General features: G+C 39.3%; 1 protein-coding gene across 4 annotated transcripts in view; it reads right to left on the bottom strand.

Moving 5' to 3' along the window:
* Positions 1 to 432: 432 nt before the first annotated feature.
* bsnb (bassoon (presynaptic cytomatrix protein) b) overlaps positions 433 to 23,770 on the bottom strand; it is a 250,468-nt gene continuing 227,130 nt past the window's right edge. For all 4 annotated transcript variants that reach the window (XM_061932822.2, XM_061932823.2, XM_061932824.2 and 1 more), the window contains 5 exons: positions 19,554 to 19,700; positions 19,360 to 19,415; positions 16,918 to 17,031; positions 16,272 to 16,390; positions 433 to 2,017 (listed from right to left, as the gene is read on the bottom strand). In XM_061932822.2, the coding sequence (XP_061788806.2) occupies positions 19,375 to 19,415; positions 19,554 to 19,700 (188 nt within the window). In that variant the 3' untranslated portion in view covers positions 433 to 2,017; positions 16,272 to 16,390; positions 16,918 to 17,031; positions 19,360 to 19,374. The remainder of the gene's footprint in view (positions 2,018 to 16,271; positions 16,391 to 16,917; positions 17,032 to 19,359; positions 19,416 to 19,553; positions 19,701 to 23,770) is intronic.

The raw sequence follows: 23,770 nt of genomic DNA, 5'->3' as shown, positions 1-23,770 counted from the left end.
TGCTGAACACCCTCCCTGATGATTGATTCTGCTTCGTCTCCTTGTTGTGTGCGCAGTTGTGCACTGCACTCTCTAAAAGCCCTAGATGGTATTGTCACATATGCATGTACAGTAAATGGCAGTATTGTCCTGTTTAAGAGTGTCACAACATTGCTGTTTACGGCAGACAAACTGCTTTACGGTAGACGAAAACGTGACTGTTGTTGTTGTGTTGTTACCGCGCTGGGAGGACGTTAATGAAACTGCCTAACAATAAACCCACATAAGAAACCAAGAACTCGCCCTCCATCATTCTACAGTTATAACGTGATTGGGCAGGCACGCTGTTTCTATTGTGGGAAAGCGGACGTGAAAACAGGCTGTTGACACGTCACTCAGGTCCGCCTGAATTTCGGGAGATTTTCGGGAGAAAATTTGTCCGGAGGTTTTCGGGAGATTTTCGGGAGAAAATTTGTCCCGGGAGGTTTTCGGGAGAGGCGCTGAATTTCGGGAGTCTCCCAGAAAATCGGGTAGGGTTGACAAGTATGCGTGTACCTTTCAAACACCTCGTACATCGTAACACCTCAGCCTGCTTTGTTACATTTAGATGCAGGTTGTGTTTCGTTTTTATTTTGAAAAAAAAAAAAAATACATACCGCCCGAATGCAGCTGAGATAGGCTCCAGCACCCAGTAGAAAACAGTAGAAAATGGATGGATGGATAAAATGAGTTGCGGGGCTGCAAATGGTCCCTCAGGCCAGACTTTGGACACCCAAGTCGTAAAACATGCAAAAAACAAAACAACTCCAGTTGTTAAATTCATACAGACTGAAAGGATCTTTTGAACTATTTAAATTGTTTCCAAAATGAGTCATTGCATAGAACATTGGAATTGCTCATCTGCACCTCAAGAAAAGGCAGTGGGCCCAGCTTGTCAATGAATCAATTATTAAAACAGCAGAAAAAGGGATGACAAGTGTGTGTGTGTGTGTGTGTGTGTGTGTGTGTGTGTTTCTTGCACTCGGCATGCTCTTATGCATTTGCACCTAACATGCACACATGGACGTCTGGTACGAAGGTTGTAAACCGCTCCACAAACTGTACAACAACAAGCATTTCCCCGCCACTAATGTACACGACATTGTGCTATATACCATAATCTGCATGCTATTGCTCTTTTGGAAAAAAAGTCACCAAGCAAACGATCCCGCGCCGGAGAACCGACGACGACGACAACAAAAAAAGCGTTAAATACAAAGTTGTACCAAAGAAAAGGACGAAGGGTAAAAATGTTATTCCACAAATGACCAATTTACATGTTGATTATGTACATACAGTAGTGTAAAAACAAACAACGACATACGAGGTATAGAAGTAAACAAAAGTGTGAATAAGGCTTTTCCGATGAGGCAGAAAATGAAAGGAAAGTAAAAAGATGAGACGTGAAGCTCCACACAGACAATAACGATATTAACCATGGCTTTGTGATGGCTGCCACGCATTCATTTGGTCCTCTCGTCTGTGTGAGACGCTCACATGCTCTCACGGGCACGCCGGCGGTCATGTCCCTCCTCACATTCTAACTGGGGGGGGGAAAAAAAATCGCTTCTGAGCGGAGAAGAAAAAAAGTACACGTATGGGCTTCGTTTTCCTTGTTTCCTATAGTCGTGTGCGTGCACATCCACATTTTACACGACGCATTCCCGGAGAGAGACGGAGAAGAAAGAAAGGAGAGGACATTCAAAGACAGGGTTTACGTTCCCTCGACTGGAATGTAGAGATCAGAGGACCCGGGAACTCCGGCTGTGTCTTGGAAAGAAGCGTGAACTTTGTTACCAGAAAAACCTATGAAAATCTTGAAGAATTTGCATCAAAGTGGAATCAAAAAGCCTTGTTGGAGGTTTAATCCTCAGACATGAAGGGTGTCCAGTAGCAGGCGTTCTCAGGCATGTAGGAAAAAAACTCGGTGGGCCTTCAACTCTTCAGGATCCAGGGAGGTTCTCCATGAAGGAGCAGAAGCCTCCTCGTTACGGTGCTCCTGAAACCAACACATAAAGAACATGAAGCCTTTTCAAGGTAAATATTTGGTATATAAATCAGTGTTGGCGCTAGGAATTTTCAAAATGAAAATGTTTTAAATTACACACAGTTTGAACAATAACACTGTTTGAACGTAGGCAAATAAAACACTGTACTTTAATCAAGTGATTATTTGACATACCACTAGATCAGTGGTTCTTAACCTTGTTGGAGGTACTGAAACCCACCAGTTTCATATGTGCATTCACCGAACCCTTCTTTAGTGAAAAATAATGTTTTTTTTTTTCAAATTCAAGACAAACTTATATGTTTTTGGTAACACTTTAGTATGGGGAACATATTCTAAGTAACAAAGACTTAATTTAGAGTTTTTTGGACACTAGGGGAACATATTCTAAGTAACAAAGACTTAATTTAGAGTTATTTGGTTAGGGTTAGGGTTAGAGGGTTAGGGCCAGGGTTAGGGTTAGGGTTATAATAAGGCCATGCCGAATAAGGCATTAATAAGTACTTAATAATGACTAGTTAAGAGCCAATATGTTACTAATTTGCATGTTAACAAGCAACTAATTAATGGTGAATATGTTCCCCATACTAAAGTGTTACCATGTTTTATTACTGGTGCACAAAATGAACCGTGCATGAACATCACCTTGTTCAAACAACAAAACCAACACAGTGCATAAACTCACAACAAATTACACACCTGCAAATTAGTGTGACTTCTGCTGTTGTCGTATCCGTAATACGCCGATAGGGAGAAGTTTTTATTTACACGATGAGTCGGGTCTGTCTTGACCTCCGCCGAACCCCCGAGCCTGACTCACCGAACCCCTAGGGTTCGATCGAACCCAGGTTAAGAACCACTGCACAGTGGTACACGTACTGTTTGAGAATCAATGCTCTAGATCCTATGTGTCAAAGTCAAGGCCTGCGGGCCAAATCCGGCCCGCGAATGCGAATGAATGATCTATGGCCCCCGGGATGATATTTGGTTAGTATTAGAACCGGCCCGCAGGACACAGTTGCCTGCTGCTGTTTTGCAGGCACCAATACCCCATCAGTGTTGACTTTTTCAAAATGGGGTCCCAGGGACCCCATCAAGTCATAAAAATGGGGTCCCACAGTAAATTTTTGGGGTCCCAATTTTTTGTAACCGTTTTGAAAATGTTAAAGGTATGCATTATCCTGTTATATCTCACATTCTATATTGTGTTTTGGAATACAAAACACAATACACAAAGAAATACAAAATGCAAAAGAAAACACATTTTTTTGCATATGTAAATTAATTCAGTTATTAACATTCATTCACTTTCTTCTTTCCTTCTTGGATCTAAACTTTACCGCTGCCGGTATTTTTTTCTATATTTTTATTTAATAAGTTGTAGGTGTATTTATTTCAGTATAACTCAGTGTAATAGATGTACCGGAAAGTGCAATACTTTGAAGTCGACCAATAATTATTAATTAATAATTTTACCCGGCAAATATAAACAAAACAAAACACCAGCGGAAAAGGAAAACAAAATCTAAGTCAGGGAACGCGCGGACTTCCATAATTTCAATGCTTAAAAAGACACAAAAACGCTGTTAACGCCAACACTGTAAATGATAATAGAAGTATTTCAAAAGGTTGGGCTACTAATTCAGCTGCTGACGTACGAGGTAACATAGAACCATATCATCTCTTAATTAGGCTACTGATACAAGCACATATTACATCATTTCCAGATGAATTATTTTCTCAAAACCGATATTAAACTACTCGTTTGACATATTTCTATCTACACTTCTGTTAATATGTAATAAGCACTTATTCTTCTGTTGTTTGATACTTTACATTAGAATTTGGGCGATACGACAAATTTGGGTATCGATCCAATACTAAGTACAAAACCCAAAACCAGTGAAGTTGGCACGTTGTGTAAATCGTAAATAAAACAGAATACAATGATTTACAAATCCTTTTCAACTTATACTCAATTGAATAGACTGCAAAGACAAGACATTTAACGTTCGAACTGGAAAACTTTGTCATTTTTTGAAAATATTAGCTCAGTTGGAATATGATGCCTGCAACGTGTTTCAAAAAAGCTGGCACAAGTGGCAAAAAAGGCTGAGAAAGTTGAGGAATGCTCATCAAACACTTATTTGGAACACCCCACAGGTGAACAGGCTAATTGGGAACAGGTGGGTGCCATGATTGGGTATAAAAGCAGCTTCCATAAAATGCTCAGTCATTCACAAACAAGGATGGGGCGAGGGTCACCACTTTGTGAACAAATGAGTGAGCAAATTGTCGAACAGTTTAAGAACAACATTTCTCAACGAGCTATTGCAAAGAATTTAGGGATTTCACCATCTACGGTCTGTAATATCATCAAAAGGTTCAGAGAACCTGGAGAAATCACTGCACGTAACATTGAATGCCCGTGACATCTGTGATGGTATGGGGGTGTATTAGTGCCCAAGACATGGGTAACTTACATATCTGTGAAGGCACCACTAATGCTGAAAGGTACATACAGGTTTTGGAGCAACATATGTTGCCATCCAAGCAACGTTATCATGGATGCCCCTGCTTATTTCAGCAAGACAATACCAAGCCACGTGTTACAACAGCGTGGCTTCATAGTAAAAGAGTGCGGGTACTAGACTGGCCTGCCTGTAGTCCAGACCTGTCTCCAATTGAAAATGTGTGGCGCATTATGAAGCCTAAAATATAAGCCCTCTTGTGTTAAATTACTTTTTTTCTGAGTTTGTAAACAATAATAGACACGACAAAAGATTTTGGGATAATAAAAAATATCAACCTAACCACTGCAGTATCGACTATATACTGTTACTATACTTGAAATTGTCACTATCAATATTTCTAATTGATCCACTTACCTTTGTTTTCAGTCAAAAGCTCTAGTTTAGCGGTAAGCATATCCTCCTACAATGTGTAGTGTAGCATGTTTCGCTATTCCTCGTCCTCCAGTGTACTTGTACAAAACATAGCTTAGTTGCCGCAATGAAGATGAGGATTACTGACTTTGCACTGTGGAGGGACATTAGCCCTTAGCTTGCTAGCGAGAATGCTACAGTGTTTGGTATGCGTTACCTCGCTTGTCGCTGTCAAATTTGCTGGTACAGAACTGCAAGGTGTAACATGCTAATATCACAATATGACAATAGAATAAAAGTTCTATTGTTGGCCAAATTTGCTATTGTTTATATTGTATATATTGCCCTCGTTTTGAAATGCAAATGTTGACAGCTAAACATGACCCGCAACTCGTAGTTCGCATAAGTAATTTTATTTTTTTGTTGTAATTTTCTGTTGCCACCAGTGTTGGGTTACTTACTGAAAACCAGTAACCGTATTTTTCGGACTATAAATCACAGTTTTTTTCATAGTTTGGCCGGGCTCCAGTGCGATTTATATATGTTTTTTTCCTTCTTTATTATGCATTTTCGGCAGGTGCGACTTATACTCCGGTGCGACTTATACTCCAAAAAATATGGTAGTTACAGTTACTAGTTACTTAATTTCAAAAGTAACTCAGTTACTAACTCAGTTACTTACACCAAAAAGTAATGTGTTACTGTGAAAAGTAACTACCGTATTTTTCGGAGTATAAGTCGCACCGGAGTATAAGTCGCAACGGCCGAAAATGCATAATAAAGAAGGAAAAAAAACATATATAAGTCGCACTGGAGTATAAGTCGCATTTTTGGGGAAATTTATTTGATAAAACCCAACACCAAGAATAGACATTTGAAAGGCAATTTAAAATAAATAAAGAATAGTGAACAACAGGCTGAATAAGTGTACGTTATATGACGCATAAATAACCAACTGAGAACGTGCCTGGTATGTTAACGTAACATATTATGGTAAGAGTCATTCAAATAACTATAACATATAGAACATGCTATACTTTTACCATACAATCTGTCACTCCTAATCGCTAAATCCCATGAAATCTTATACGTCTAGTCTCTTACGTGAATGAGCTAAATAATATTATTTGATATTTTACGGTAATGTGTTAATAATTTCACACATAAGTCGCTCCTGAGTATAAGTCGCACCACCGGCCAAACTATGAAAAAAACTGCGACTTATAGTCCGAAAAATACGGTATTTAGTTACTTTTTTTTTTCTTCCTTTTTTTTAAGGCTCCCATTAATGCCCTTTTAGCCTTCATTTCAGTACTGTTATTGCACTGGAGAATAATACAATCTGTTGATCAACTTGACATGCTTTTGCATTACTGAACCCAGAAAGCAATGTGGTCTACATACAACACACAAAGACAAAGATATGTTTCAAAGGGCCAATTTATTTCAGGCCAGAACAAATTGACAACACTATTTTAAATAGCTGCAACATAACATACATAAGTAACAAACAGCATAATAACAGCATAGCTGTAAACCTGGCTTCACCCAAGGAAGGCACACATGACATACACAAAGTCACTGCTGCTGCTCACTACTCCCCTCATCTCCCAGGGGGTGATCAAGGGTGATGGGTCAAATGCAGAGAATAATTTCACCACACCTAGTGTGTGTGTGACAATCATTGGCACTTTAACTTTAACTTTAAGTAGATGGGATCTTTGATCCAAGACACAACTGACATTAAACTCAAATGTTCTTTTCTTTGTGCTCGACAAAAGAAAAGTAGCGAGAATATCTCCATGTTTGGAACCTCGACTTCTGGCTTTGCCATGATGTCTTGTTAGTTGTTATGAGAGTAGCGTATGTGTGTGTGTGGCTCTTTAAGATATGACAGCATGTGAGGTGAGTGACGTCAGTGAGTGAGTGGGCGAGAGAAGTGAGGGAGCGGCGTGCAAGACACCAATAAAGTCACAAAGTTGCAACAAACCGCCGGCCTCGTCATTCCCCCTCGAGTCCGGAGCTGTAAAGAACCACTTCTGGGTAAAGTGAAGATTGTTAGCCCCGAAGTACATAGGCCCTGGAGGAACGTCTCCCCTGCGTTCCTCGACTACGGTCTGGGAGAACCCCCCCGCCCCACCCACACGAAGCACGCCTTTTCTTTTCCTTGTGACACAGAAGGACGACACCGCAGCGCTGCAATAAAACACACTCAGATCTTCTGTTTCTAGCCGATACTACATAAAAAATAACGTAAAATAACGCAGTAACGCATCATGTAGTAACCATAACTGAGTTACTGAATATAAAAAATAATGCGCGAGATTACTAGTTACCGCCGAAACTAACGGCGTTACGTTAGTCCCAACACTGGTTGCTACTGGGTGTCACTGTGACTAATTCAGGAAGTGACCAATGCATAGCTTCTGGTTGGTCACATTCATCGTCCCAACCAATTATGGTTAAGCTCTCACCTTGTGGAGCCAAGTTATTAATGTTGACATTTGTGTGGCAAATTTTCATGCTGACCGTAAACGTGTCGCCATGCCCCGCCAAAATCCTGTGGCTTAGGCTAAAATGCTTCGCAAATTGTCATCGTCCATCTGTCCAGCATCCGTGACTTTAGTTTGAGCTCATTTGGTCAGAGCCCCTAAAAGTAGCATGTCAGAATATGACCCGTGACCAAATCAGAAACACACCAACATGCGAGGAAGTTGACGCTAGCACTGCCAGTTACTGTATGTTGCTTTCTTTTCCCTACCAATGCATATCTCGGTTCTCTAGTCAGATTCCATAAGTAGATCGCTGGTATCCCCCCACACAATGTTTATTAGCTCCATGCAACAACAGTGTTGTTTTTTTTAATCAGTTTTGTTCTGCATTGATAAATGTTAAGAGCATCGAATTTGATTAAAAGAATGCAGGGTTGTTATATTTACTAACGAACCATATCTAATGACTGGCTCATTACCATGAACATTAGCTTGAGATGACAGTGTAGAAATATTTACATCTCACACACACACACACACACACACACACACACACACACACACACACACACACACACACACGCACGCACACACACACACACACACACACACACACACACACACACACACACACACACGGGCTGGGCGATATGGACGAAAAAGTATATCTCGATATATTTTTAGCTAAACTCGACATTCAATATACATCTCTATATATTTTCCGGTGAAAGTATACATATAAAGATAATCATTTTTGAGAGAAATTCAGTGAAATTGAAGTGAATGACAGTCAGTGGCACTTTTATTAACCCAGTTATCAAGATGGGTATTAACAGCACAGAAAATAAACTGTTTAAGTAGCACAGAATTACATAACATAAATAAAATTGAAAAATATTATTTCCACATAAAATAAATAACATAGCTGTGCAAATAATACAACATGCATCAAACTCAGATGAAAAATAAATTTGCAGGCAGGCAATTTTTAATTCCTAGTCGACGATGTAATGGTCTGTCACACACGTACGGTTCTGTGGTCCCACTAGTCTGTGGTCTGTGGTCAGCGCGAAGTAAGTGACTTTACTTAATTGTGCGGCTATGATCTTCCTCACTTCGGCGTACATTTCGCTCTTCTCTTCTCCGACTCTCTCGTCGTCATTTGGGATGTCTGTTGTGATTTCCCTTCCTGGTTCCATGACCCGCCCTATCTTGCCTCTGATTGGCCTGTTCATGATGTTTTGCCCTAATCTTAACCAATCGTGACTCATCATTGTAAACCAACAAACCAATCATGGATTTTCTTATATGTAAACCAACCAATCATTGATGTTTCCCGTATATTTTGTCTCCTGCCCCTGGAGTTACACTAGTCCAGTTCTCTCTTTCTCTTCTCCCTCCGTCTTCTTTTGTAGCATGTAGCTTAGCTAACCGCTACATGGGTCTAAAAATAGCTAATCTACGGAAATCACTACTTGTTTAAAAAGTAGCGAAGCTACTGGGAAATGTAGTTAAGCTAGGTAGCTTCCATTTTTAAGTTAATTATGTTTAGTGGAAAACCGTATTTTCTACCACACCAGTCGTAAACTGGACTGGATTATCAAAAACCGTACTCATTACAGGAAAACCGTAGTTTTTGGCAGGTATGCAGAAGTTCGCATTTTACTTATGAGTTGGTCAGTGGCACATTGCTGGTGGCACAGTCAGACTCCATATTTGCTTGTGTGTTGTTGTGTATCAGTGCAGTGGGTGGCACAGGGCAAGCACGTCTTGGAAGGAGGAAGGGGAGAGGTTTAATAGCCCATGGAGTGTTGCGAGGGAGTAGGAAGCGGGGTAGAATCAAGGAACAAAACAAAAAAGCGCCGCTTGGTGAGTTTAACGTGAAAGAAACAATATCAATATCAAGATATTTTCTTAATTCATATCTTATTTAAAAAGATATCGATACATCTTACAAACTCGGTACATCGCCCAGCCCTAACACACACACACACACACACACACACACACACACACACACACACACACACACACACACACACACACACACACACACACACACACACACACACACATTCCTGTATTTGTTACCTTCTTGAGACCTCCGAAAAATGCCTACCTCTTTAGGACCACCCTTTCTAGACATATAAAGATTTGTATTTACAACATTAACAATATATACATACTAGGCAAATATAAAAATGCTTGTTGCGAAAAATGAATTGGAATTTCACAAAAAAACCTTTTATTTACTATTATAATAAAAGTCGTAATTTGACTGAATGCAAGTTAAACTTTTACAAGAAAAGCTTAAAATGTTGGCAATTTTATGAAAAGAGTCGTAATTTTACTCGACAAAAGTCACAATTTTATAAGAAAACTTTAAAATGTTGGCAATATTATAATAACAATCAGAATTTTCCATCCATCCATCCATTTTCTACCGCTTATTCCCTTCGGGGTCGCGGGGGGCGCTAGAGCCTATCTCAGCTGCATTCGGGCGGAAGGCGGTGTACACCCTGGACAAGTCGCCCCTCATCGCAGGGCCAACACAGATAGACAGACAACATTCACACTCACATTCGCACACTAGGGCCAATTTAGTGTTGTCAATCAACCTATCCCCAGGTGCATGTCTTTGGAGGTGGGAGGAAGCCGGAGTACCCGGAGGGAACCCACGCAGTCACGGGGGAGAACATGCAAACTCCACACAGAACGATCCCGAGCGCAGGATTGAACTCAGGACCTTCGTATTGTGAGGCAGACACACTAACCCCTGTACCACCGTGCTGCCTAATCGGAATTTTACTTTGCATATTATGACAAAAGTCATAATTTTACTCAAAAAATGTCAAAAAAATTGGCAATATTGTGATAAAAGTCAGAATTTTATATGACAAATGTCACCATTTTGCATTAAAAAGTAATACTTTTACATAAAAAAGTAATAATTTTACGAGAAAATATTGCAATATTCCAGAAACAGAAAGAATATGACAAATTGTTCCCAATTTTATAAACAAAAAAAAGTCGACACATTGTGAGAAAAAGACTGCTTTTAGTAAAAAAAATATTTTTATTTACTTCAAGTCTATATACATATACATATTATTATATATTTTTTTAAATAAATTTTGGCCAAAGGGGCCGCATTTCAATTTCTTACACACACTTGTTATTACATATGCTAGCCAGAGGGGGAGCACTTAACATTTGTATACACACTTGTTATTTCATATGTTGACCAGAGGGGGAGCACTTTTAAAACCGACACACAGTCCATTTGAAAAATCCCTCCTTTTTGGGACCACCCTAATTTTGATAGATTTCACCACCAGGGGTGCAAATGAGACATTCTCCATTAGATGCAATGCTTTTCCGTATTGGGACCAGCCAATGTGACCATTCTCTATCACTGTTTATTCTATCTGTCCCATCTTAAATCATACCGTTTGGTAGCTTTGAAAATACAAATAAAACGGCAAGTTCAAAGAAAAAATGTTTTTTAAGCTTTTTTATGTCATCTTGTTATGGATGTGAATCTGTGATTATGTGATTTTTTTTTTAAAACCGCAGTAGAGTTAAGCTGCAAAATTCGAAGCGGAAAGTGGCGAGGGACGACTGTAGTATGTCACGCGCAATGTTTGGCATTACGATAGCCGAGATGGTATACAAAAATTGTGGCAAAAATTTGTCAGAAGATGAATCATATACAAAAAGCGGGGCATATTTTTTACAACTCATGTTTTATTCAATTCCGATTCTTAGAGTAACAATTTGATTCGACATGATTGTCGATTTAAACTGATTCTTGCGATATATATTTGGTATAAAGATTCTTTGGCCAGACGATAACCAATACTGTATACGAAAATTAGCAGAAAAGTGTGGCCAACATTTTTGTTGAAAACCGAATAATGTACGAATATTGGGGCGTATGAAACTAGGGATGTGAATCCCAATTCTTAAGATGACGATTCGATTCAACAAGATTCTGTTATGATCCGCTGCCCGGATCATAGTTTGTTTACGTTGTTTAGTCACTTGTGTTTTCAGCACCTCTTGATTTTGTTTGTTTCCGTTGCCATGACGGCAGATTGCACACACCTGCCTCTGCTTAGTGTTCGGGACGCTCACCTGTTGTCCGGGCACTAATCAGAGGGCTATTTAGTCTTTGCCCTGGCCTCACTCGGTCTGGCTTCCTAATTTGCTTTATGCAACAGACAACGACTATTTTGATTCCTGCTAGCTTTCACGCTATGCTATTTTTGCTTGTTAGCTCCCATAGTCCCTTTGTTTTTGCCTTCCGTGCTATGAGCACGTTTTTGTTTGTTCCCGTATGATTTATGTCTTAAATATATATTTTTCTACCTGCACGCTGTGTCCAATGCCCGTCTGCATTCCTGGGAGAACAACCCCGCATTATCATGCGCCCCAGTCGTCACAGATTCTGAATTCAAATTACCGTATTTTTCGGACTATAAGACGCAGTTTTTTTCATATTTTGGCCGGGCTCCAGTGCGACTTATATATGTTTTTTTCCTTCTTTATTATGCATTTTTGGCAGGTGCGACTTATACTCCGATGCGACTTATACTCCGAAAAATACGGTAGTTGTCGCAATATATCATTTTTTGTGTAATAATAAAAAAAAAAAACATTTTTAAAACAGTTTGAACATTTTGTATACATATATGCATATCCTTGGTTTTATTTTTTTCATGACACTTAACTGTATTAATGTATGTGGGTGTGTGTGTATATATATATATATATATGTATATATATATATATACACAGATATATGTATTTATATACTTCTTTTTTTTTCTCCACTAATTGCTAAGATTAGTCTTATTGAAATGTGTCTTATCTCCTTCCCCCTGTTTTTTGTGGTGTTTTGTGGACATTTGCACTACCAACATTTGAATGTATACTGCTGTCTGTATGTGTTGTAAAAATGGAAAATCCTGAATAAATCTTAAATAAAAAATTAATAATAAAACAGTTTGCACGTAACAAAAGCTCCTCTTGGAGGCTGACACATTCGCACAGCGTGTAGAGAGGATATGGCCTAAAAATATATTAAAAAAAAAAAAAAATTCTAAAAAATTATTTATAGATTTTGATGTGAATTGATTTTTTTTCCCACACACCCACTGTCATGACAGATGTCACCACCAAATTGTGTGACAATCTGTGAAAGTGGTGACTATAAGAATCTTTGGGGGCGCTACTGTGTGACATTTGTAGGTTCATGTTCAGGAACCTTGAAATATCACAATGTTCTAAATAACATCCAACATAGCAGTGCCAGTATGGTGCTCAGGGTCTAATTACAAGATATCGCCCTTACTTAAAAGATGTGACCCTTTGACACGGACCAAATCAATCCTCATGAAACCAATCAATGAGTTTCAATCACATCTCTCCCAGCCTATGGCAGGCCCGACAGTGTTTGCAGTAATCCAGTAGGAGGATGAGCTGCTTGGCTCGCTGCGTCCAGTTTATCCTCACATTCTCCTAATGAGTCCTTCGACCGACCGGCTGCAGACACACAAACGGACGAACGTGGCGACCGAGAGCCGGCCAACTACTCTTGACGGCTGAATGAAGGAAGAGATAGTCTCGGCAGCTGAAACCAAGAGAATTGTAATTCACTTTGCTCCTTAGCGGCTCTGCGCCATTGAGCGGCGTTAGTTCATTAGTCGTGTGCGGCGGGTAATGACGACTGCTTAGCATGAGTCATGAATCTGCTAGCCTGCGTGCGCTCCTTTCCCAGTGCGTCTTTGCGTGTGTGACATTAAATCCCAGCCACAATTAGCCTTCTCAGGCTAATTATAACCCCCTTTGGATTATTGGAAGTGAGTGGAGTCACACGGTAAAGCATCTTAGAGCTCACCTCCCCTGCTCTTGCTTTTGGCTTCCTTGCTACGGCGGCTCACAGGGACAAACGCCCGGCGACATCCAAACCACACCTGTTAACATTTGTACCGTATTTTTCTAACTGTAAGGCGCACTTAAAATCCTATCATTTTCTCAACACTCAACAGCGCGCCTTATAACCTAATGCACGGAATAATTTTGGTTGTGCTTACCCACATCAAAGCTATTTTATTTTGTACATGGTGAAATGAAAAGTGTGACCAGTAGATGGCAGTCACACATAAGAGATATGTGTGGACTGCAATATGACTCAAGAAAACAACACCAAAATTGTATATGTTCCATTGAAAATATAAAACATGACACAGGGCGCTCAAAAATCTATCAAAATGTTTTAGTGCGACTTTGGTAATCTATGACACACCGCTTGATGGATTGTACTGTGCTTCAACATATGAGTATTATTATGGTGTGTGTATAAGGTAAGACATTATCTGGTGTTTTGTTTCGCAATATTATGCAACAGCAACTTTTCTTACCCTCTGGTACCTGCTGATCTGTATTTGGGATCTGCATAAGTCCTAAAAATATGCGCGCGTCCGCCTTTGTAGTCTGTTCCGACGCCGTAGTCGATAAGCTTCTTCTTTTTCTCTATCTTCTTGTTATTTAACATTCATCCTCCGCTGTTGCCATTTCTAATATAAAGTAATGTAAAGTTCTTACTTATATCTGTCAGTAAACTCGCCATAAAAGCGCTAAAACATACCGGTGTAGTGAGTTTTAATTATTCACCCAAGGAACTTTAGTTATTAGAGAGTTCCGGTTGGACGTTTTTTTACGGGACACATACAACTTCCTAGTAGCCTGGCTAACTTCCTGGTAGTCTGGCCAGCTTCCAATTTGTTCCGTGAACTTGCAGAATTTCTCTTATGCAGTTATGTTTGGGGGTTTATGTGGGTTTTTGCCATTGGCAGCACTTTTCTTTTGCATTTTTGACCGTGCTGTGTTTTTGAGATTGCAACATTTGTAACTTGCAGTATTATTACCATTGCATTTAGTGTTACGGTGTTTCTTATATGACTTTCAAAGTTTATAGCATTTGGAGATTGCCGCATGTTTACCCTTGTCGACCACGATACTTTGCAGAGGAAAGTTGACACACACCTGAGTGAACTGAAGGAAAGAGGCAGTCCAAGATTGCCAAAGAATCCTGGATCTAAATATGTACACCTTTATAAATATCCTAATGCTCTAATTATATTTATTAATTTGAGCTTTAAAGAAATGTGGGTTAGTTGGAAGCAGGCACTAATTGCAGACTACAGGCTGATTAAATAACAATTTAATTTCTTTACACAGAGCGCAACAGAACCAATGTCAGTACTACCGGTTACCCATTCATATAAAATCAAACAGTATCGTATTTCAAAGCCTTTGTTGCACGCGATGTTATTCCAGACATTCCTGATGGAAATAGCTCAAAAGTGAGCCTCCACTTATCAGAAGGTCCTAGCACAATGCTAATTTACATTGGATATGCCATAGACATGCATCCAACTAGCACAAACGTTTTTACTTAGCGATTTCAACACCTCCATATTTGGTAGTGAAAACTTAAACTACGATGCACGTTACAATCAAACAACTGTTGTGTGATAAGTACAATATTTACAGTATAAAGCAGGGGTCACCAACGCGGTGCCCGCGGGCACCAGGTCGCCCGTAAGGACCCGATGAGTAGCCCGCTGGCCTGTTCTAAAAATAGCTCAAACAGCAGCACTTACCAGTGAGCTGCCTCTATTTTTTAAATTGTATTTATTTACTAGCGAGCTGGTCTCGCTTTGCTCGACATTTTTAATTCTAAGAGAGACAAAACTCAAATAGAATTTGAAAATCCAAGAAAATATTTTAAAGACTTGGTCTTTACTAACTGACAAAGAAACAGATAACAGATTTGGTGTCCAGTTCAAAGTGTGACATGATTTAATTAAACATTTGAGAGTTTACTTTTGTATTTTACATGAGTTATTATTTGTACAAACATGGTGCAAAGTAATTCATGATTTGTTAAAAAAAAATGTTAGTGGCTAGCTAATTAAAATGGGATATTGTGATTTCACAAGACTGTCTTAGAAGTGATCATTTGACATTGTTCAATTTGAAAAATGTGCACTTAGAGAAAATATAAAAATAAAGTGTTGCATATTGATATTTATCTGTTTCTATATATTTATTGTGAGAAATCATTAAGATGATCAGTGTTTCCACAAAGATAAATATAATTAATTATTAATAATAACATAAAGTTAAAAGTAAATTGAGCAAATTGGCTATTTCTGGCAATTTATTTAAGTGTGTATCAAACTGGTAGCCCTTCGCATTAATCAGTACCCAAGAAGTAGCTCTTGGTTTCAAAAAGGTTGGTGACCCCTGGTATAAACACTTTGTAGGACTCAACACAAGACAAGACTGGCACATTCAACCCAATGGCAAAGACTACTTCCTGACTACGGCAACACACGTAGGGAAAAGTCAAATTAATGCAGACTTGAAAATGAGACTCTGAAGTGAGCAAGTAACAAGATATGACAACTGGACAGCATAGTTATCATTATCAGCTCACTGTTAAATGTTAGATTATTTTATTATTAAACACTTAACATTATTACCACATGAAAATAAACAGAGTATAAGTATGGATTCCCAGGTACTGGGAATTGGTACTGTCTGAAAGGTACCCATCATTAATGCCAAGTTAACTCATATTTATTCCTGAATCTGCAACTTTTTCCACACTTTTTTAATGAGTTCTTTCGGTTCCCCTTGAAGTTTTGTGGAAAAATAGTTAGCTTTTTTTTTTTTTTCATATCCCTGTTAACGCTCAAACAAAAACTCCTTGGCAGAAGTAGTAACAGAAGTACAGTACACATGGCGGGCCAGGATCCACACACAAAAATATGACTTTTAATGACTTTCACTTACAGTTGATCCTGTAATTAATGATGTTTTCAGGCATCCACTTTGTTTCCAGGATCATCTCCACTTCAACCACATGCATGTCTTGTGAATCCAGTGCTGACAAGGCGTTCTTGATTCCAGCCCTGATCCGTCATTTGAGGTAAAGTAAAGACACCAAAGATCAGTCCCAACATACAAACAATCAAAGTACTTCATGAGTCATCATTTGCTCAAAATGTGCCGACCGTGCTAAACTGCATTACGCAGTAGGTACACCAGAACAATCTGCTGCTGTGGTTTAGAAATGCACTGCAACATAAACGTCGATATATTGTTCAACTAATACCTCAAACCTGAGCAGTATTTTCTTTGTAAAAGCAAATATGTTGAGACGGGTACAAGCGTACCTAATGAAGTATGAGTAGGTGAGCTTATGTAAAATATCCGAGCAGCAAAGCATGAATTATTCACGGCGTCCCTTAAAGTGATTTCGCAACTCTTAGGCTTCGTGTTGGAAAATAAAGGAACAATTTACTGCATCGCTGTGTTTGTTTTGGGGTTTTCTTTTTTTTCATGCGAGTGGATTATCGTCATCGTTACCGACAATGCTTATTGAAGCAGGTGACAGCGTGTTCATCTCCAGAGACAAAGAAACAACAAGACAACTTACTGATGTTCTCAGGATGCACATCCTCTCTGATGGTGAAATGTATTCAATTAGTTTCATAGGTTTTTCCAGTGCAAAGTCTCTAATTTTGTCGTTTTTGCTGTGACTCTGCAGACCCTGAAATAAGAAAGTACATATGTTACTAGAGATGAGCAATATGGCCTAAAATCTGTATCGCGACATACAGTCGCGATCAAAAGTTTACATACACTTGTAAAGAACATAATGTCATGGCTGTCTTGAGTTTCCAGTAATTTCTACGACTCTTATTTTTTTGTGATAGAGTGATTGGAGCACATACTTGTTGGTCACAAAAAACATTCATGAGGTTTGGTTCTTTTATGAATTTATTATGGGTCTACTGAAAATGTTACCAAATCTGCTGGGTCAAAAGTATACATACAGCAATGTTAATATTTGGTTACATGTCTCTTGGCAAGTTTCACTGCAATAAGGCGCTTTTGGTAGCCATTCACAAGCTTCTGGTAGAATTTTTGACCACTCCTCTTGACAAACTTGGTGCAGTTCAGCTAAATGTGTTGGTTTTCTGACATGGACTTGTTTCTTCAGAATTGTCCACATGTGACATCACATGGACAAAGATAAGACATTCTAGAGGAAAGTTCTGTGGTCAGATGAAACAAAAATTGAGCAGTTTGGCCACAATACCCAGCACTATGTTTGGAGGAGAAAAGGAGAGGCCTTTAATCCCAGGAACACAATGTCTACCGTCAAGAATGGTGGTGGTAATATTATGCTCTGGGCCTGTTTTGCTGCCAATGGAACTGATGCTTTAAATGGGACAATGAAAAAGGAGGATTACCTCCAAATTCTTCAGGACAACCTAAAATCATCAGCCCGGAGGTTGGGTTTTGGGCGCAGTTGGGTGTTCCAACAGGACAATGACCCCAACACACGTCAAAAGTGGTAAAGGAATGGCTAAATCAGGCTAGAATTAAGGTTTTAGAAAGGCCTTCCCAAAGTCCTGACTTAAATGTGTGGACAGTGCTGAAGAAACAAGTCCATGTCAGAAAACCAACACATTTAGTTGAACTGCACCAATTTTGTCAAGAGGAGTGGTCAAACATTCAACCAGAAGCTTGCCAGAAGCTTGTGGATGGCTACCAAAAGCGCCTTATTGCAGTGAAACTTGCCAAGGGACATGTAACCAAATATTAACATTGCTGTATGTATACTTTTGACCCAGCAGATTTGGTCACATTTTCACTAGACCCATAATAAATTCATAAAAGAACCAAACTTCATGAATGTTTTATTGTGACAAACAAGTATGTGCTCCAATCACTCTATCACAAAAAAATAAGAGTTGTAGAAAGTATTGGAAAGTCAAGACAGCCATGACATTATGTTCTTTACAAGTGTATGTAAACTTTTGATCGCGACTGTATATTGCGGCCTTCTGCAATAACAATATATATTACGATATATTATTTGATCTGTAAATGATAATAGAAGCCTTTCAGAATGGTTTACAAAGGCTCCTAAATTGTCTGCTGACGTATACGGTAACGTATTTCTTCATTTCTGGTAGTATTATTTTCTCAAAACTAATTTTAATCTACTTTCTAATTTACTATTAGTATCTGGTTACTTTCTGTCGTAACATGTTCTATCTAAACTTCTGTTAAAATGTAATAAGGGCTTATTCTTCTGCTGTTTGAAAACTCAATGTTACTTTTGGGCGATACTACACATTTGGGTATCGATTCAATACTAAGTAGTTACGGGGCAGTATTGGTCATACCAATGCTGATACTGATACCCACAGTTTTTGAACATCAATAAATGATTACATTTGTTAATTGCAATCATAATCACACAAAAACACAGGATGGCGGTGTAACATTGTCTATTAAATATTTAAGTAATTTCCAACAATTGGCTCTGAATTAATTACTTAGATTATATCCAAGAACTTATTTCTTGAGATTTTTTTTTTTAACAATAACAAAAACGGCAAAAGATTATTTGACAATAGAATAATATTGATGTACTGTAACCACTAGTATTAATCATATACTGATAATTTTTTGGGGTATTGTTACTGTCAATATTTGTATCGATCCACCCACCTTTGTTTACATTAAAGAGCTCTATCTTGCAGTTAGCATATCCTCCTGTGGTGTGTAGTGTAGCATGTTAAACTATTCCTTGTCCTCCAGGGATTGTAATATAGAATGTGTAATCAACTTGCATTTTCATGATATCACACTAGTATTAAAAGCTCTATTGCAAAATGTATGTAATTTATATCGTATATGGTCTATATCGTGCAACCCAACATGTTACCTATTGCAGTTGATGATTCTTATTGGTAAGTGAGTTACCATCTGCTGTCTCATACCCTAACATGTCTTATGTAAGGTATGAAATTAAAAAAATATCTTTGTGGCAAGAAGCGTTCATAGAAACGTGCACACTCACCCTCCTCTCTTCAATTTAAAAGAATGAAGTGAATTTCTTCCCAAGGCCAGACAAAGCTGCAAGAATGAATACAAAAATTAGAACATAAGAGGTCAAAAGTCCAACAAACTGCAATATAATTCACTCACTTCACTCTGAGAAAACCCACACAGAAAGAAAGAAAAGCAGTTTATTATATTTGTCAGCTGCCGTACCGTCTCCCAGTTTACCGGCCTGTTCCGCTGCACCTCCTTGCAGGATTTTGGTGAGAACGTTTTCTCCTTCGGCAGGTTGCGGTCCAGCTGCAGCACTGCCGAGTCCGCCGGCCTTGCTGCCGATCCCAACAGGGGCAGCTTTAGAGCCTGCAGACATCAACATAAAAGCGCTCATGTCACGTACACTGTACAGTGGTAGCTTGGGATACGAGCCAACTTTGAGCGAAATGTTATGCTATGGTTGTGGGCAAAAATTCATGCACCGCTAGTTCGCGTAGCGAATGTCACAGTGAGCCCCGTAAGATACGACCAAAACATCCGGTCTTACTCGCTAGCATAGGCGTCGATCTACATTTCTGCCAGCGGGTGCTCGGTGTGTGTGTATTAGTGTTGTCCCGATACTAATATTTTGGTACCGGTACCAAAAGTATTTCGATACTTTTCGGTACTTTGCTAAATAAAGAGGACGACAAAAAAAATTCGTCATTGGCTTTATTTTAACAAAAAAATGTTAGGGTACATTAAACTAGGGCTGCAACTAACGATTCATTTGATAATCGATTAATCTGTCGATTATTACTTCGATTAATCGATTAATAATCGGATAAAAGAGACAAACTACATTTCTATCCTTTCCAGTATTTTATTGGAAAAAAAACAGCATACTGGTGCCATGTTCTTTAAACTTGCCAAATAAAACAAGGAACCCCTGCTATAGATAATAAAAAATTAAATCTGATAAATCTATCGAAAAAAAGCAGAGCCTGGCGACGCATGCACGTTTATCATAACTCTCACGCTCTCTCTGTCTCTGCCCCTCCCTCACGAATGCTGCTGCGCGCACAATTTGTTTGGTTTTTAACCTTCTTAACCCTGAACGTACATTGTTAATACACGCAACTATAACTCAAAATGCCGGATATTTGAGGCATTTAAGAAACACCGCCCGGACAGCCCCGCAAAAGAGGACATGTCCGGTGACAAGAGGACGTATGGTCAGTCTATCTTAGCCCGGTCGCTGCGGTTTCACCGGACATGTCCTCTTTTGCTAGCATGCTAGCAGCTAACGGGCTACGATAGACTGACCATACGTCCTCTTTTCACCGGACATGTCCTCTTTTGCGGAGCTGTCAGGGCGGAGTTTCTTAAATGCCTCAAATGTTCGGCATTTTGAGTATTGTTTACACAACGTGCAGTACGCTACTTAATATGTCCGTGTGGAAACTTGTTCGGTACACCTCCGCACCGAACCGAAACCCCCGTACCGAAACGGTTCGATACAAATACACGTACCGTTACACCCCTATTATTATTGTTTCTCAGCTGTTTGTAAATGTTGCAGTTTATAAATAAAGGCTACAAATAAATAAATAATTAAAACGTAGCCTCAGCGCATGCGCATAGCATAGATCCAACGAATCGATGACTAAATTAATCGCCAACTATTTTTATAATCGATTTTAATCGATTTAATCGATTAGTTGTTGCAGCCCTACATTAAACATATGTTTCTTATTGCAAGTTTGTCCTTAAATAAAATAGTGAACATACAAGACACCTTGTCTTTTAGTAGTAAGTAAAGAAACGAAGGCTCCTAATTTAGCTGCTGACATATGCAGTAACATATTGCGTCATTTATCATTCTATTATTTTGTCAAAATTATTAAGGACAAGTGATAGAAAATGAATTATTAGTCTACTTGTTCATTTACTGTTAATATCTGCTTAATTTCTCTTTTAACATGTTCTATCTACACTTCTTGTAGATTCCTAATTAAGCCTTTAGCTTGACGCTCCTCTACTTTCTCCTGCTCCGCTTGCTGCGGCAACAACAAACAAACTCCAGACGCTCCTCTTCGTTTTGTATCGTTTACTTAATAATTCAAAAACATAAAACAATAACGATGTGGGAACAACTGAATGGCAAAATAAAAGGAGTTTGTTACAGTAGGTGTTAGAAAAAGCAAGACTAAGAAAAAGTAAGAGTGAGAAAAAGTAAGAGTGAGGTCAAAAAACTGTGTGGCTCAATTCCCCCGCACCTGACTGCTATTACCCATAATGCACTCTGTCCAAAAACCAACCTACCACACAGATCCTTCCGCCATATATGCAATTTACACAGTTACGTCATCAAACTATTTAGACAAATGTAATAATTATTCTAAGCATGCAAATAAAGTAAATAGTCCCATTTTGGCTGAATAAACATAAAGCACCTTCCATAAAAATGTAAATGAATTTAAACAGCATTTAGGCTCCTACATTACCGGCCCCTAATTGTTATCAATGTCCTTGAAACAATTACTTAAATATGTTAACTCAAATTCAAGGTGCCTAAATAACCTTAATACTTCTCAAAGAAGCTTGTAGTCCTTTGCCCCATTCAACTTGAGGTCTTTGCTTCGTCACCCTACTTTAATGATCTTCTGCTTCTTGAAGAAGACATAGCTTTGTAATAGGGCGACGAAGCTCGTTAGTCTTAGTTTTCACTTGAACTTGACGAACAAGTCCGTCTCCACCAGGAAAAGTCTCTAGAATTCTTCCAAGTGGCCAGGAATTTCTGGGTGAAGTATCATCCACGATCAGCACCACGTCTCCAACACGAAAGTTTCTTCTAGGTGAAGACCATCGCTGACGTTGACTTGCATATTGGTCGCACGGATGAAACACTCCTGGAGGTAGCTCAGGTTTGACCTTCAGCAATAACAGATGGTTGGGTGTGAGAGCCTCCAAGTCGTTGAGGTCTGAGGATGTCTTTGTGATGGGTCTGCCGTTTATGACTGCTTCGGCTTCACAAAACAAGGTATAAAGACCCTCTTCATCCAAAACTTGTTCCTTTACGGTAACACTCAGTATTTTTCTCACTGAACGAATTAGCCTCTCCCAGCTTCCTCCATGGTGAGATCCTGCTGGTGGATTGAAAAGCCACTGGATACCTCTTTGTAGCAAGTGTTCGTAAATCTTCTTGGTGTTCCATTCTTTGATTGATTTCCTCATTTCGCTGTCAGCTGACCGAAAGTTGGTTCCGTTGTCGGAATACATCTCTTTGCATGTCCTCTTCCCCTCTTCACTTGGAACGGACCAAAGTAGTCCACACCGACTCTTGTGAAAGGTGGATCGTCAGGTAGGACCCTGCATGTTGGTAGGTCTGCCATGAGTTGCTTTCCAGCGGCTCCGTGGAGTCTTTTACAGATGACACACCTGGACAGAAACCTTCTGATGGCTCCAATGGCTCCAGGTATCCAAAATTTCTGACGTAGATTGGCCATCATGTGATTCCTTCCGGCGTGAGCTGTTAGGTCATGAATATGTCTCAACACAAGCCTTGTGATGTGTGAATCCTTAGGCAATATGGCTTGCTGCTTGGAGTAGTTAGGCATTGCTATACAGCTCAACCTTCCACCAACTCTCATAAGTCCATCTTGAAGAATTGGATTTAACTTGAAAAGTGAACTACTTTTCTTTACTCTTTGATTTTTCTCCAGCATCGCCCAATCTTCTTTGAAACTTTGTCTTTGACAGAACTTCACAATTTCTGTTTCTGCTCTAGTCATGTCATCACAAGTCAGACACTTTCCTTCGACATCTTTCTTGAATTCAAGCATCTTACTTTCTTCTCCTGATGTTCTTAGTTCGTTTCTTTTTTCCTTCAGCTCTTTCAGCAGATCTTTGAGTTTTAGAAACCAGGCAACAGCACGCTTCAATGCTGTCCAAGAAGAATAATGGTTCATCCACTGATCCACAAAATCTTTGGCTTCTTGTGTCTGAATGACGTATACATGAGTCACTCTTTTGACCTCTAGGTCGTCCATATCCAGCTTTCCAGGATCTGGATTTTTAGGCCACTGGTCTTGTGAGCTGAGCAAGAAACTTGGTCCTGAGAGCCAGCTCTCATTTTTCAAAAATGCTTTCACGGTCTGTCCTCTTGAGACGTGATCAGCGGGATTCAGTGTGGTGTTAACATATCTCCACTGAGATGTCTGAGAGTGCTCCAGGATTGCCGCGACCCTGTTTGCAACAAACGTCTTGAATCGGGTACACTCACTGTTTAAGTACTTGAGCACCGCCGTGCTATCTGTCCAAAAGATAGACTCCTGGATCTCCAGTTCAAGCTCTTTTCTCAGAAGCTTATCCATCTTTATAGCAACTGTGGCTGCAGTCAATTCCATTCGAGGAATAGTTGGAGACTTTAGGGGCGCCACCCTTGTCTTTGCCAT

Source organism: Nerophis lumbriciformis, linkage group LG38 (genome assembly GCF_033978685.3).
Source record: "Nerophis lumbriciformis linkage group LG38, RoL_Nlum_v2.1, whole genome shotgun sequence".
NCBI classification, from domain to species: Eukaryota; Metazoa; Chordata; class Actinopteri; order Syngnathiformes; family Syngnathidae; genus Nerophis; species Nerophis lumbriciformis.
Note: the sequence above shows the minus strand (reverse complement) of the source record. Positions and strands in the feature narration are given on the sequence as shown.